Here is a 16,470-nt window from a genome sequence, read left to right on the forward strand (position 1 = left end):
GCCTGGCGCGCCCAAATTTCCAGCGCCGTTTTTGCCTGACTTGGATTTTATACCTTGACCAGCAAGTGGACAGTAGAAAATTAATGTAAAATGACAAAATATAGAACAAGTATGTGGAATTCATATCAATTTAGAGTAAATTTCTGATGAACAAATATGTTCTGATTGGACGTAATGTGATTTCCCTCGTGTATGTGGTGTGTATTGGTTGTAGATGGGGCTGGCATCATGCCATGCCTGTGTTTATTAGCAGAAGCCGCATGACATCAGCCTCACTGCACAGCCGGGGGGTGGAACGCTCAGACCGCAGAGATCAGAGGTATCAGCAGGGGGCGGCTCGTGGTAAGTTCTCGATGGCACTTGTGGATAAACACCGATAATATTGTCAGATCACCTTCCACTTAACATACAGGATACACTGTAGGTAGGAAGATTCTGGGTGCTTTGGGCTCATCTGCAGAGACCTGTTGTCAGTGTTGCTTATTTTATTACGGTTTCAGTAGTCTTTCAGTAGTAGTTTTTTAAAGCAAACCTGTGTTGAAAAAAATGAAGTTCAATACTTTAAGGATGATGTGGAGGCTTTTCCAATCCTCATCCACCCCACCACTACTTGCTGGGACTCTCTTCTTCCTCGGGGCTACACTCCTGTCCATGTACAAGCACAGCCAAATTGCGTAGGTGCAAGTACAGCCTGCGCTGTAAGACAAAGCTGCTAGTGCACAGTAGGCCTGAACGATTTTATTAAAACATTTACTTGATCGATTTTCTGTCCGATTCACTATTTCCTTCAAATAAAGCTTTGTTCCCTCCTCTGTGCCTGTTTGTTCCCCTTCTAAGCCCCTCTGTCCCCTTGTCTTTGTGCACCCTTTGTCTCTTCGTGCCCCATTTGTCTGTGTCCCCCTCTGGGTCTTGCCCCCTTTGTGTTACTGTGTCCCATTTGCCTTTTCTCTCTGTGCCCCCCTCTGGGTCTCTCCCTATGCCTGCTCTGTCCCCCAAGCTGCGGCAGTGCTGTACATACCTTCCAGCGATGCCAGTCTATCCACTTCGCCTCCTGCAGGCTCTGATGCACGGCATAACGTCAGAGGAAGGACAGTGTTGGACTTGTGCGGTAGGTATGTCCAACACTGCCGATGCCGCTGGACGCACGTGACGGGTTTTGGGGGACATAAGCGCGGAAAATGCCTCTGACTATTCCAAAATTGTTCAGGCCTAGTGCACAGCTTCTTCCTCCATACAGGAGCAGCACTTTACTACTACACAGGCCTCGGGCGTGCTTGTGCCTGTGCAGCGTGGCCACGCTCATACACGGATAGGACTGTGGGCATCAGAACGTGTTCAACTAGGCTTATTGAATATTATGTCCAGAGGGTCCCAGCACTGGACCGGTGAAGTTGAGGGGGAATGGGAAGCCTCTGGATTAACCTGAGGCTCCTCTCTGCTGAAGTAAATATCATTTATTTATTTTTTTTCAATCACAGGTACACGTTAAAGGAGACCCTGATCAACAATACAACATATTTGCATTATTTTACACCAGGCAGGCATTTCTACCTTAGTATATGCATTATAAGATTGTACTAATAGTAAACCTGCTACAGTCTGCGCTTATCTTTGCCTGAATAATTTGCTTTAAAGCTACTCCTTGTCGTACAGGATTAAATATTCTCTGTTGAACTCATAGGTATATCTGTAAACATCTGCACAAATAGAGTATGGGGGTACCTGCTGCTCCCATACATCACTCGATTTGCAGCACTGATATCTGGCAGATCAGATCATAATGATTGAATCTGCCAGGGATTGAGGCCACAACACAGCTGCCTGATCAGATCTTCAGTCAATTTTCTGGACGAAAGGGATCAAAGCGATTGACCCGGCATGCTGGAAAATCTCGCTTGAATGGGATCAGATGGGTGCATGGCGGTAGCGACATTCGATTTTTCCAACGACTGACTGCCCCTCAGCTCGTCTCACTCCTTATGTTATTTCTTCCCTCCTGGGCCGTGGTACTTAAACTTATCTGGCACGCTCCTCCTGTGTTCTCTTCATCGCCACTGGTGCCTGTACCATGTGACCTGACGGCATGTATGAGGTCAAGTGATCTGACGGCATGCATGTGCTGTCGGGTCAGTGTAGAGGCACCCCTGGCGGTGATAACACACAGGATACTGGAGGCGGCCTACAGTCCCTATCTCGTTTGTTAACCAGGGACTGCCTGTACCAGTAAATTCTGCAGCTAGTCTCTAATGCTGGGTACACACCATGCGTTTTCCCGCTCGATTAGCGAGTCGATCAGGATCGATTTGACTATTTCCGACATGCTCGATTCGGGCTTCAATCATTCCACCTTCCTGCCATAGATTTTGTATACTTGACATGCAAATCAAAGGCAAGAACGATCAAAGCCCGAATCGAGCATGTCAGAAACAGTCGAATCGATCCCGATCGACCAGCAGATTGAGCGGGAAAATGCATGATGTGTACCCAGCATTATCTGGATGCATATATCCTATGCTGTATCTTTATTCTGGAATGTGGGATATTACTGTTATTTTGGTTCTCTGGTGTTACCTGTGGTTTTATGTTTGAGATCTTGCAGAGCTGGGTGGATCTCCTCTGTCAGGCATTAGCCTGTGCTTGTGTTAGATTGTACAGTACAGGATCTTTAAAAAAATTAGCATATTGTGATACAGTTCATTATTTTCTGTAATGTGCTGATAAACATTAGACTTTCATATACGGTACTTTAGATTCAAATACACACAACTCAAGTAGTTCAAGCCTTTTATTGTTTTAATATTGATGATTTTGGCATACAGCTCATGAAAACCCAAATTTCCTATCTCAAAAAATTAGCATATTTCATCCGACCAATAAAAGAAAAGTGTTTTTAAAACAAAAAAAGTCAACATTCAAATATGTTCAGTTATGCACTCAATACTTGGTCGGGAATCCTTTTGCAGAAATGACTGCTTCAATGCGGCGTGGCATGGAGGCAATCAGCCTGTGGCACTGCTCAAGTGTTGTGGAGGCCCAGGATGCTTCGATAGCGGCCTTAAGCTCATCCAGAGTGTTGGGTCTTGCGTCTCTCAACTTTCTCTTCACAATATCCCACAGATTCTCTATGGGGTTCAGGTCAGGAGAGTTGGCAGGCCAATTGAGCACAGTAATACCATGGTCAGTGAACCATTTACCAGTGGTTTTGGCACTGTGAGCAGGTGCCAGATCATGCTGAAAAATGAAATCTTCATCTCCATAAAGCTTTTCAGCAGATGGAAGCATGAACCCACTTTTGAACCAGAAACAGCGGCAGAAGCGCCTGACCTGGGCTACAGAGAAGCAGCACTGGACTGTTGCTCAGTGGTCCAAAGTACTTTTTTCGGATGAAAGCAACTTTTACATGTTATTCGGAAATCAAGGTGCCAGAGTCTGGAGGAAGACTGGGGAGAGGGAAATGCCAGAATGCCTGAAGCCCAGTGTCAAGTACCCACAGTCAGTGATGGTCTGGGGTGCCATGTCAGCTGCTGGTGTTGGTCCACTGTGTTTTATCAAGGGCAGGGTCAATGCAGCTAGCTATCAGGAGATTTTGGAGCACTTCATGCTTCCATCTGCTGAAAAGCTTTATGGAGATGATTTTATTTTTCAACACGACCTGGCACCTGCTCACAGTGCCAAAACCACTGGTAAATGGTTTACTGACCATGGTATTACTGTGCTCAATTGGCCTGCCAACTCTCCTGACCTGAACCCCATAGAGAATCTGTGGAATATTGTGAAGAGGGGGGCGTGGCTTGGATCCCGAGCAAGATGGCCGCTTAACTCTGAGCTCTCGTGTCACAACTGCTCGAAGCATCTAAAATCTAGCCATTTACCTGACACCATCCGAGCTATGAGGAGCACCCGCAAGCAGTTAGCCTCCAAGGAAGACCTAACGCTCTCACAATCCTCACTGGGACCTACTATTCCTGAGATATTCCGCTCACACCGCGGCGCTAACACGGACCCATCTAAACTCAAGATGGCGCCCGTCAAAGACTCCAATACGGCGTCACCGCCGAACACAGGCACCAACCTGCAGAAGGATAAGAAAAAAGCGGCTCTGACCATAGATGACCTCCAAGCGATGGCAGCGGACATCAAATCGTCCTTCCAGTCCGCAATAGCAGAGGTACGTCAAGATGTAGCCGCCTTTGGCGTGAGACTGCAGGCCCTAGAAGCCGCAGACACAGTTCAGGGGTCACAAATCACTATGCTCCACAGGCTCGCGGTAGGCCAGAATGCTAGAATTGCGGCCCACTCCCGCCATTTAGAGGACCTGGACAACCGAGGTAGGAGGTGCAACATTCGGGTGAAAGGCCTCCCCGAAACAGTCACCACAGAGCAGATTGAACCTGCTCTGCAATCGATCTTTGCAAACCTGATGGATCTCCCGGCTGAATCCGAGTTCCCACTTGTCAGGGCACACAGAGCACTAAGACCTCGCGGCCTAGAAAGTGATAAGCCCAGGGATATCATATGCTGTCTTGAATCCTTCAAGCAAAAGGAAGATATAATGAAAGCCGCTAGAAACAACGAGGAAATCCGCTTTAACGACCACCCCATTGCCCTGTACCAGGACCTCTCAGCTATAACCCTGGCCAAAAGAAGGGCCCTCAAACCGCTGCTCCAACTGCTGCGTGACAAAGGGTATACCTACCGCTGGAGATTCCCGTTTGCACTAACGGTGATGCATGGTGATCGTCTGGCCATACTTAGATCTGCTGCAGGCCTGTCCGACTTCTGCACCGAGTTGGGCCTGTCATCGGTGGATATCCCAAACTGGGACGGTGAGATGTCGATCCCCGAGTTAGCATCCGCAGGAGACTTCGCTCCCACACCTTTGGACTCCCAATTGGCCGGTTTACCCCATACCCCTCCGGAATCCGGGCTAACACAGAGGAGAACCTCCGTCTCCTCACGTAATTCCGAAGTTTTTGGTGGGGAGTGATGAAAGGTACTCTGCAAAGTCTCTTCTTCTGTCCCCCAAGGCCCCCCAGGCCCTAACATGCTTGTTCCCCCCTCGGAGAGATCCCCCTTTATGATGCGGGGCTCCTAGCACGACTTAACTATAATGTCCCTAATGGCACCGGCTACTCTTCTACTGGTTACCTTACACATCTGATAACAACCCCTGCATACTCCAGTTTTGTTATATATTTATGTTTGGGACAGGGGGCTATTGATGGGAGGGGGGGGGGGGGTGAAGGGGGGGATTGATGTTATCACGTTGCATTGCCCAGAGTTTGTCTGCTAGATATGAATATGCCGCTTAATATCTGCTCCTCTTTTTCTGATCACAATGAAGCTCACAGGATGTGGGTTACTGTTAAAAGCATGCTTGATTTTTCTCTATATAACTCTGGGCTCTGCTCACGGAGGGAGAGGGAGACTTGTACTTCCTTGAGGGCACATTTTCCTGAGGTCTTGTTAAGGCTATTGAGTCATAGTTCACTTATTGTTTAGTTTGAATTATACTTGCTCGGATCTTTACTCAGGTAAAATCTCCTGCACTGTGCAGTGGAGACACACATGAGACTAGCTCATATACTCTCGGTATCTTTCCACAACCCACAACAGTGTGTATATCCTACACACTGAGAAGGTTACCCACACACTGGGTGAGTGCAGTACCCCATACTGTATTCACGTGGGATGCCTGGTTCTCGAGCTTCCACATCAGATAGGTTACTGTCTCTATCCCCACCCTATCTCCCTTCCTCCTATCTCCTTCTTTTCTTTATTTTTCCTTCTTGCCTTCTGGCTTATCCTACAGATAATTACTGCAGTGAAGGCCCACTCTCCCTGAGGAAGAGTGTCGTACACTCTGGGGTGCACAGCTTGGGCGCCTTGGAACCATATACCCTGCTAAATCTTTCACTACTACCACATTATCCGACACTGGTATATTGGAACATGGGTACACATGATCAAAACATGGAGGCCACCAACACTGGGTTCCTCACCTGGAAAACGGTGTCACTAAATGTAAACGGTATGAATACTCCTGAAAAAAGGATGATGATATTTGATCTCCTGAAAAGGGAGAAGGCAAATTTTGCCCTCCTCCAAGAGACACACCTACGTTCGGGTCATATCCCAACTAGATTTGACGGGCGCTTTCCCCAGGCGTTCCATGCTACCTCCGATACAACAAAGACAAAAGGGGTCTCGATCTTTGTCAACCGAAACATTTCTTTTAATGTAATAGAGGTTCAACAAGATCCCGCGGGAAGGTTCTTATTTGTGAAGGGTAAAATAGACAACAGAATTATCACTCTAGCTAACCTTTACTCTCCTAATGTAAAACAGGCCTCCTTTCTGATCACCACCTTATCAAAACTACTTAATTTTATGCAAGGCATACTGATTCTGGGGGGAGATCTAAATGTGCCCCTGGAGCCACTCATAGACTGCTCTAATGGATCCTCGATCCTATCGTACAGATCCCTGAAAACGATCAGATCGCACTTGCAGAAACTATCTCTTGTTGATGTATGGAGAATCACCCACCCCAGAGAAAAGGATTTTACGTTCTTTTCTCAAATACACAATAAGCATTCACGCATCGACTACCTATTCTTATCCCAAAGAGACCTGAGCCTGATACAATCAACATCAATTGGTGTTAAAAGCATCTCAGATCACGCTCCAGTATCTCTCACCCTCCAGCTCCCTGAGCGAGTGACTAAAATTTGGTGTTGGCGTCTAAACCCACACCTCTTAGCCGAAAAGGTAAGAGTAGAGAAGATATCTACTGCTCTTTCTGACTATTTTGCTATCAACCAAACCCCAGACACATCGCCACTCACTGTATGGGAAGCACACAAGGTGGTGATCAGAGGGAGGCTTATCCGCATGGGCGCCCTACTCAAAAGAGAAAAGGAAGAAGCTATAGCGAACCTGACAGCCAGAGTAAACGAGATTGAGAGACTTCACAAACAATCCCTAGCAGTAGATAGAATGGAGGAACTGACCACAGCCAGAGTATATTTATCTAGGTATCTCTTAGTTGAGGCAAAAAGGAAGGTTTGTTGGAGCAAGCGCATCTTCTATGAGTTTGGCAACAAGCCTGGGAGACTGCTGGCCAGGTCTCTGAGGAAGCAGGTCCTTAAAACAAACATCTCTTCCATTATAGATAAAACTCAGAGGAGGGTCCACTCACCAGAGGATATAGTGGAGCAGTTCAGACAATTCTACGAGAAACTTTACAACCTGTACCCAGTGGGGTCGTCTGACCCCAGAGGCCCGGAAAGAACCATTAAGATGCAGGCTTTCCTAAACAAATTCTGCCGTCCCTTTAACCTTTCTACTGACGATAGGGAAACGCTTTCAGCACCCATTTCTGAGGATGAATTCCTTATGGCTACCTCTGCACTCAAGGCTGGAAAAGCACCTGGCCCAGATGGCCTATCCTCTCAGTACTACAAACTTTTCCGTCACATCCTCGCGCCCAGGTTCATAGCAGCTTTCAACTCCGTTAACTCAACTACTGTCCCATCCCCCCAGTTCCTTGAGGCTCACATTACTGTGATCCCCAAGGACGGGAAAGATCCGCAACAGTGTTCAAGCTACAGGCCTATCTCGCTGCTGAACCTGGACGCAAAAATCCTGGCTAAAATCATTGCAGATCGACTAATCCCATTTATTCCCAACTCGATAACAGGTGACCAGGCGGGCTTTGTCCCCGGGAGGGAGGCTAAAGACAATGTCTTCCGTACGATTGACATTATCTCTCTGGCTAAAAAAAAAGGGAGTGCAGACCTTCCTTCTGTCCACAGATGCAGAGAAGGCATTTGACAGGGTGGCTTGGGATTATATCCGAGCCACCCTGTCATGCCTTAATATCGGCGAGCCCATGATCCGCTGGATCGGGTTACTCTACTCAAACCCATCTGCCAGGGTTAAAGCGAATGGATTACTGTCGTCCCCTTTGACAATATCAAATGGGACCAGGCAAGGCTGCCCCCTTTCACCACTCATATATATTTTAACTCTGGAACCTTTCCTCAACTGCATAAGATCAGATCCTTCAGTTAAGGGAGTGAGAATAGATACAAATGAACATCTGGTAGCGGCATTTGCCGACGATCTCCTATTCTTTTTGCAGGACCCCTTAATCTCATTACCAAACTTGATGGCGAGGTTCCAGGAATTTGGTATATTATCCAATCTAAAGATTAACTTCTCCAAATCCCAGGCCTTAAATATTTCCCTGCCACAAGAGCTAGCTCTACAATGTGAACAGTCCTTCCCCTTCCAATGGGCTAAATCATCCTTGAAATATCTGGGAATCACTATCCCCAGTGAATTGTCTGAGCTGTTCCATTTAAACTTCGAACCCTTGGGTAGGGCCCTCTCTGGTGATCTGACTAGCTGGACCAAAAAACCTTGTCTTTCCTGGTTTGGAAAAATCTCCTCTGTAAAAATGAACTTGCTTCCTCGGTTCCTATACGTTAGTCAGTGCCTCCCGATAACACTTCCCCCATCATATCTGCGCTCCCTCCAAACACAAATCTCTAAATTCATCTGGGGAAACAAACCACCCCGCCTTAAGAGAGCGGTGATCTGTATGCCCAAAGAATGTGGGGGCCTGGGTCTCCCTGACTTAAGCAAATACCACATCGCATCACAACTATCCAGAGTAGTGGAATGGTCTAGCGAGCTGGACACAAAACACTGGGTTTTAGTTGAACAAGACTTCACTTCAACCCCTGCCCCAGTCCTCGGCTGGGTTTTACCTAGTAAACAGGCAAGCAGGGATTTGGTCAATCCACTAATTGATGCAGCAACCTCATGCATTCGGAAAAATTCCTCAAAATTTGGTCTGACCACCTACCCCAGCAAGCTAACCCCACTGTTACGCAACCCGGAATTCTGTCCAGCTCGTGAGATCCCCTTCCTCTCTAACCATCCGACCCTCTCAACCCCTAGGGTTAAAGATTTTATTTGCAATGGTAAAATTAAACCGCTAATGGATCTTAACTCAATATCAGAGACCCATACCCCCCTGACTTGGTGGCAATACTTACAGATTTCTCACTACCTTAACAGTGACAAAATTAAGAAAGTTTGGTCCAAACCACTTACTCCATTTGAAAACCTAGTGACTAGTAAAGGCCCCCACAGACATTTGGTGTCCTCCATATACCAATTATTGCTCGAGGCAAACTGGGACGAACATACTAGATTCCAAGATAAATGGGAAAGAGACCTGAAGCTAAAATTTGATGATGATAAATGGCAACGAATCATCCTTTTTAACCACAAAGGCTCATTAAACTCTAACATTCAGGAACTTGGTTACAAAATTCTAACGCGCTGGTATAAGACGCCCCATGTTCTGCATAAAATATTCCCCTCTGTTCCAGACCAGTGCTGGAGATGTGGAGCTCCTGGAGGTACACTTATCCATATATTTTGGGAATGCCCAATCATCCACAACTTCTGGAAAGCATCCCACTCTTTAATGGAACACATCACAACCGACAAAATTCCATTCACCCCAGCATGCCTCCTTCTGCATGATACCACCTCCTCCATTAGAGCATATAAGAAATCCATACTAATCCACTTGATCAACGCCGCAAGGGCGCTCATTCCAATTCGCTGGAAATCTCCTACCCCCCCATCTCTCATTGAGTGGGTCCGCAGGGTTGACGCGATTGCAGAGATGGAGGAACTGGTATCAGCAGCCGCAGACAAACTAGAAAAATTCAATATTACTTGGGCAGTCTGGCATCACTTCAAACTATCTGACGAGTTCCAGCAGAGAGTGGGGCCTTAAACTCACCTTATCCACAGAGGATGTTGTTGGTCACCACCCAAGAAACACCATCTGCAACAGTCTGAGATGCACCACTTATCTCTTTACTCATGTTCCTTGCCCCTTTCCTTCTCCTTGCTAGCCTGGGAGTCCTCTCTGCTCCTACTGACGGGCTGGGCCAAGCAGCCCTTTAGACTGGGTGTAGAGATCCCCGGTCACTCTAATATCCGCTTTAGCCTTGCACAAATTGTATAGCAGTTTTTGATACAGTTAACCTATCTATGTTTATATGAAACTGTATATGTGCCTTATCTGATGAAGACATGTTTGTACTTTTATTGAATCTTTGGTTTAATAAAGCATTGAATAGTGAAAAAAAAAAAAGAATATTGTGAAGAGAAAGTTGAGACGCAAGACCCAACACTCTGGATGAGCTTAAGGCCGCTATCGAAGCATCCTGGGCCTCCATAACACCTGATCAGTGCCACAGGCTGATTGCCTCCATGCCACGCCGCATTGAAGCAGTCATTTCTGCAAAAGGATTCCCGACCAAGTATTGAGTGCATAACTGAACATAATTATTTAAAGGTTGACTTTTTTTTGTTTTAAAAACACTTTTCTTTTATTGGTCGGATGAAATATGCTAATTTTTTGAGATAGGAAATTTGGGTTTTCATGAGCTGTATGCCAAAATCATCAATATTAAAACAATAAAAGGCTTGAACTACTTCAGTTGTGTGTATTTGAATCTAAAATATATGAAAGTCTAATGCTTATCAGTACATTACAGAAAATAATGAACTGTATCACAATATGCTAATTTTTTGAGAAGATCCTGTATTTGTATACTCGTGTAATGAATTGCTACCTACCCTACATGTGAATGTTTTGATAGTATTCCAGTCGATGACTGGCTGAGATGATATCTTGTGATTTGAAGGTTATAGCTGACTAAGCAAAGTTTTGTTTTATCATTCTGAATAGCCCTGGTTATTTTTCTGCCACATTAGCTACAAAAACCCTGCAGGACTGAAGTGCTGGATCCAGGGACACATTCCAGCCTCATTACTTTCTCCCATTAACCCATTATTAGCTTTTCTGTTTTTATTTTTTTTATCCTAAAATTCTGAAGAATCACTTGTTGAATTGAAATGTACTCGCATTATTTAACTTAATAAATCTCAGACATGAACATGGCTGCGATCTTACCAAATATACAGTTGTAACAAATAAGAACACTACCATGTAAACTAGGTATTTTTCCACCACCGTGTGGTATGAGAGCCAAAAGATTTTGAATACTATGACCAGATTGTGTATGTAAACTCTCATACTATTGGAAGTGGGGCAAATTCCAAAGTCTGATGTGTGTATCTACCCTAAAAATGCTAATTGCTTAGAATTACATTCTACAGAGCAGTGGTCATGTGACCATTCCTGCTGATGCTGTTTTTTTTTTTTTTTTTTTGGTCTATACACACAGGGGTTCTCAAACTTGGTGTTGTGATGCCCTGGTGCGTCTTAACCACTTTGAATCCCTTGCTACGCTTATCTACTCCCCACAAAACTTCATCTGAAGCTCAGGGGAGTAGATAGGCGTACTTGTGGTAAACAGTGTGCTGTATGCCCAATAAGCTATCTGATTATGTATATAGGGTATCATTTTAACCGTGACAAGTGAGAGAATAGATTTTGTTGTTTGACAACTGAGGGCTAAGTCATGTGATTTTTTTTTTACCGGAAAACTGAATGAAAAGCAATAAAACTGTTATTTTCATGTACTCTATACCCCTAAATAAATACTCATAAAAAAAACCAAAAGTGACAGCGTTGAAAAGAGAATACATAGTTACCCTAGGGACTTAGCTTTTAAAATATGTATGCCATGAGAGTGTATTACTGTTAATCATGAAGATAAGGGCTTTTAATTACTGATAGAGTACAATGAGAAAACAAAAAACACAAACCAGAAACTAATATACTATCGCCATACATTGTACTAGGAACATTATTTAAATGTTGACATAACCAGGACAAATTAGCAAATACAATGTGTGGGTTTTACCTATGGTAACATTGTTTATTTGAAAACTATAGTGGATGGAAATGGAGAAATAGTGTGTTTTTTCTTTTTTTTTTTTCCTCATTTTTCCCTTTAAAATGCACAGATAATAACATAATTACTAAAAGCAAATATCACCCTCACAAAGCATAATTTGTGGCCAAAAAAAACAAGATATAGATCATTTACATCTGATGAGTAGCAATAAAGTTATTGGTGAATGAATGGGAGGAGCGCTGAAATGTGAAAATTGCTCTGGTTTTTAAGCAAAAAACCCTGTGGTGCTGAAGTGGTTAAACGCCTCTCAGGGGTGCCCCAGAGTTGTTCCCCATCCTTTGTGCATTGCCATGAGGTAATACAACGGCACATTGATATACAAGTACAATACGGCTGTATTACCTGCCAGTTAACCTTTAGGGCTTTTTTTACACTCAATGCGTTGGTATGTGATAGTACCCGTTGGTACCAGCTTTTTCCCATAGCCGTGCAATGTGAAAAAGATTTCAGTTAAAAACGTGTATAGTGGGAACTGAGCCATAGGAAAACATGGGCATTACTTTGAAAATTAGTTTTCTTTAATCTGTAACTGAGAGCAACTGATTAAGTGTAAAATGGGCCTTAGTCTTGACAGTTGCGGTTGAAGTTGGACATACGAACAATCAGGGTAGGGCGAATGATCAATGCAGCTTGGCCTGCATAGGTAAGGATATGTTTGTGCAGCTAATGGGGGTCATTTACAATCTGGAGTGGATGCTGAGGTGAGGCTGTATAATTGAAGCGGGATTGTCACCATAAAAATCAAATTTCAACTGCAACTGGTCTAAGCGTATTAAGGGATAAAGATGCTAATCCTGCATTCAAAACTTTCAAAACGTTTTCTCAGTGTTCTCCCCAGAAATTTTTTCCAGCCGGGTGGTATGAAAAAGTAGCCGGGTGGTGGAAGGTTAGGTCAGGTGCCACTAGGTGGGGAATCGCGTGCGCCCCTCCCGTCCCCCCCCCCCCCCCCCAATAAATTGACAGGCTAGGCTCTGTCTTTTGTACTGGAGTCTCTTAAAGGGATACTTAACTGAAGAAAAATTAGACTACTTAACTGGGGCTTCTTCCAACCCCCTAAAGTCCTCCTGCTCCATGATCGCCATTCCACACTGCTCTGTTCCTTAGCCCCGCAGCTCCTTGATCATGCTCCTGTGACCAGGAGTGTTTTGCCCGCAATTTTTAGTTACTGCTCAAGTGCAAAACTCTACCGGTAACGGGAATGTGGTGGAGGAGGCGAGTGACATGTGGCTGCGCATGCAGCGTTCAGAGAGGAACACAGCGTGCGGAATGACTGCAAGGGAGAAGAACTAAAGGGACTGGAAGAAGCCCCAGGTAAGTAACTGGACATTTTCCTTTAACAGTTATTGTCCTTTAAAATTCTAGCTACCCTTCTGCTAATGTGACAATGAAACTAGCAGCTTTTTCTATATACATGGGTGGTCCCAGAGTGGAAAAGAGGATTTATGGGCCACATTAGACATCCCTCTTACACCATCCATGTATATAGGTAACATGGAAAAAAATCTTGATAGTTTCATTTTCAAATCTACAGATTGCACCTGGCTGCTGGTTGTAATGTGACACTGTCACTCACACAGGATATTGCTGGCTGTGGCTGTAAATGGGGCAGGGTGTCTCTCAGTAATCACTCTGTGCCTCTGTCTGCCCTTGCCATGGGTGAGTCTGTGGCCATATGTACACTGGCTGTCTCCCCCCCCCCCCCTTTCAAACTGCAACTCCCTCACACCAGTGACACTCACTTCGTGCATCAATCAGGGCTGCGGGAGGCAGTGGCAGGACTGGAGAATTGTGGGGTCAAAGGGTCAAACATCATACAGTTCTGTCTGGCGGGGGTTGAGTTAGAGGCCCCCCTCCTCCATTACTAGTAGCCAGCGAGATTACACACATACGGGCTGCTGCTGGGACCAGTACAGGGAGAGGAGGAGAGCGTCTGGCTGGATATGCCACAAACATCAGAGCTGTACGTTATCTGAGTACAAGGAGAAGAGGAGGACAGCGTCTGCAGGACCTTCCGAGAGCCGCGCTTTCCTCTCTTCAGAGCTCATACGAGCTGCGTGACATTTCCTGCATTCCCCGCCCCTCCACACAACTGCCGGGAGCTGAGAAGGAGGGCGGAGATAGCGTCTCTGAGTGACAGCGGCTGGCTCTGATCACTAATAAATGCACAGAACTGGGATAATTTACCCGGGCGCTCAGAGGAGATCAGCCGGGCGGCGCGCCCTGGTAAATGGCTCTGGGGAGAACACTGTTTTCTGCTGTTATGATTTGGAGTTATAACATACCTAAGGAGCACTGGCCCTTTAATAGTCAGTGCCAAACAGTTGCATGCTGGGGGTTCATTTTATCTATAATATATTCCTCCTCTTCCATTTATTTCTCTGCCAAGTTGCCTATCTGAAACACGATCCTCTGCTCACTTGTGTTTACAAGCAAGGCTGAGGGGACTCAGCAATTGGAGGAGAAAAGAAAAGAAGTAAAGAGGAAATTATTTCAGGATTTAGCCTAAACTGTGGGTAAAAGACATGTTTCCCACCAGGAACAGAATTCTCTTCATTTACTATATAAAATTCACTGAAATCAAAACGTGAACAGTACAATAGATGTGTTATGTAAGTAGATCAAGTATTTATCTACTTATATATGGCTAATCCTACTGCTTTAAAGTGGGTGTTACTAACTGCAGTCCCCATGTGGGGAAATGTCTGTGCGCTACAAGATTGACTCTTTATCCTTGTCATGGTCATTCAGCAGGGGATGCTGCATAATGTGGGGAATGCTGCCTAACTGGAGTGGAGGATGCTGGCTAATAGGGGGTCACTAATTTAATTGGCAGGGGGTGCTGCCTGACAGGGAGTCGATGGTTATTTTAGGCAGTTAATGCTGCCTACCATGGGAGGGGGGGCTATTCAGTTATTGACTACTTGGAGGGGTGATTTTGCCTAATAAGCATCACTAGCTACTTGGGAGGGGCGGGCTACTGTCATTTTGGTAGTTTTTGCTGAAGGGTGCCTTGAATATAATTTCAAAGCCATCAAGGTGCCCTTACCCAAAAACATTTGGTAACCTGGTCTAGTGCCAAGCATGGTCTATTTGCAGACTAAAGAGCCTGCAGCCAGGAATGGCCGCCAGCTCCTGAATCATGCCTCTGTCTAGAACAGGAAGGAAGTTGAATGGTAGCTCAGCCACACACCCCTTCGACATTCTGATTGGCAGAGGAGGTGTATGATAGCTCAGCCACGTTTTGAATGGCACTCCCCGTCCCATGGCAAAGCTCACAATCTACAGTCCAATTTTGAGGTGAAGCCTGTTAACCTATCAGCATGTGGGATAAAACCAGAGGAAATTTTCAAGTGCACAGGAGAAGCATACAAACTCAATGCATATCTTGGGTAGTATCTTAACCCTAGAGCCTAATACTGCAAATTGTTAACCAGAACTATTTTGCAGTAGGCAGAAATTTGATTCCATCCATGCCCAAGGAAAGGTTATGCAATACATAATAAAGTACACAGTCTGGGTGTGCTTCTTAGGGCTGGTGCACACCAAGAGCGCTTCTGAGCGCTTTGAAAAGTGCTTGGCTAGTACTGAAACACTATGAGGGTATTAACAGCAGTGTTTTTTCTAAAATTGCAAATGCTCTGCATTTAGCTTTTGGGAGCAATTTAGCTTGAATGAATGAGCAAAAACGCTCATTCAAAAATTGCTCTGAAAATCGCTTTACAAAATCGTTATTGCAAATCGCTAAGTGCTAGCAATAGCAATTTTGGTGTGCACTTGTCCTTATTGAGTGTCGGCTGGAGCTCAGATAATTTATAGATGAATGTGTATATCACTCCGTTGTGTCATTCTGAAATCCACTACTCAATCAAATGTTAATTTGCCATTTGTTATGGGTTCAGGGCAGGCATGGGCAAACTTGGCCCTCCAGCTGTTAAGGAACTACAAGTTCCACAATGCATTTGCCTTTGAGTCATGACTGTGGCTGTCAGACTCCTGCAATGCATTGTGGGACTTGTAGTTCCTCAACAGCTGGAGGGCCAAGGTTGCTCATGCCTGGTTTAGGGTCCTACAACCCAACATGGTGACCTAGAGCTGATTTTTGTTTTTTTGCACTTTTACCAGCTAAATTTCAGTCAGTAGTAGACCTATTAGGGAGTGACTCTAGACAACTAGGTTGCTGAGTTTAGTACTCTTGTTTGAAATGTTTGTTTATTTTTTTTCATCTACTTGTCGTACTAAACTGTAATAAGTAAATAACAGCTACATCAAAGCTATACATTCTGTATCTGTAAAGCCCTAGCAGACTCCTCTCAATTCTTTCATTGTCTGCTTGGAGCATTTCTTGCCGGAACTGGTCACCCTGGCCCAGCCCACCCCCTCCCTGTGCTGGTAAGGGATTCATTTTGTGGCCAATTCTGCAGGTAAAGCTTATCTGCAGTGCTGGTCACAAAGGGTTAATCTCATGGAAGCATAGGGTGGAGCTGAGGAGTGAGCGCTGGTCACTAACTGGTCACTTCCACTTTGCTGCCAACTCAAAGCCTTCCAGAGA

The 16,470-nt window shown here is 45.1% G+C and overlaps 1 protein-coding gene across 2 annotated transcripts in view; it reads left to right on the forward strand.

The window, feature by feature from the left end:
• Positions 1 to 259: 259 nt before the first annotated feature.
• Positions 260 to 16,470, forward strand: part of LOC137519021 (uncharacterized protein C8orf88-like) — a 170,016-nt gene continuing 153,805 nt past the window's right edge. For both annotated transcript variants that reach the window (XM_068237601.1, XM_068237603.1), the window contains exon 1: positions 260 to 342. In XM_068237601.1, coding sequence (XP_068093702.1) covers positions 261 to 342 — 82 coding nt within the window. In that variant the 5' untranslated portion in view covers position 260. The remainder of the gene's footprint in view (positions 343 to 16,470) is intronic.

Source organism: Hyperolius riggenbachi, chromosome 5 (genome assembly GCF_040937935.1).
Source record: "Hyperolius riggenbachi isolate aHypRig1 chromosome 5, aHypRig1.pri, whole genome shotgun sequence".
Taxonomy (NCBI): domain Eukaryota; kingdom Metazoa; phylum Chordata; class Amphibia; order Anura; family Hyperoliidae; genus Hyperolius; species Hyperolius riggenbachi.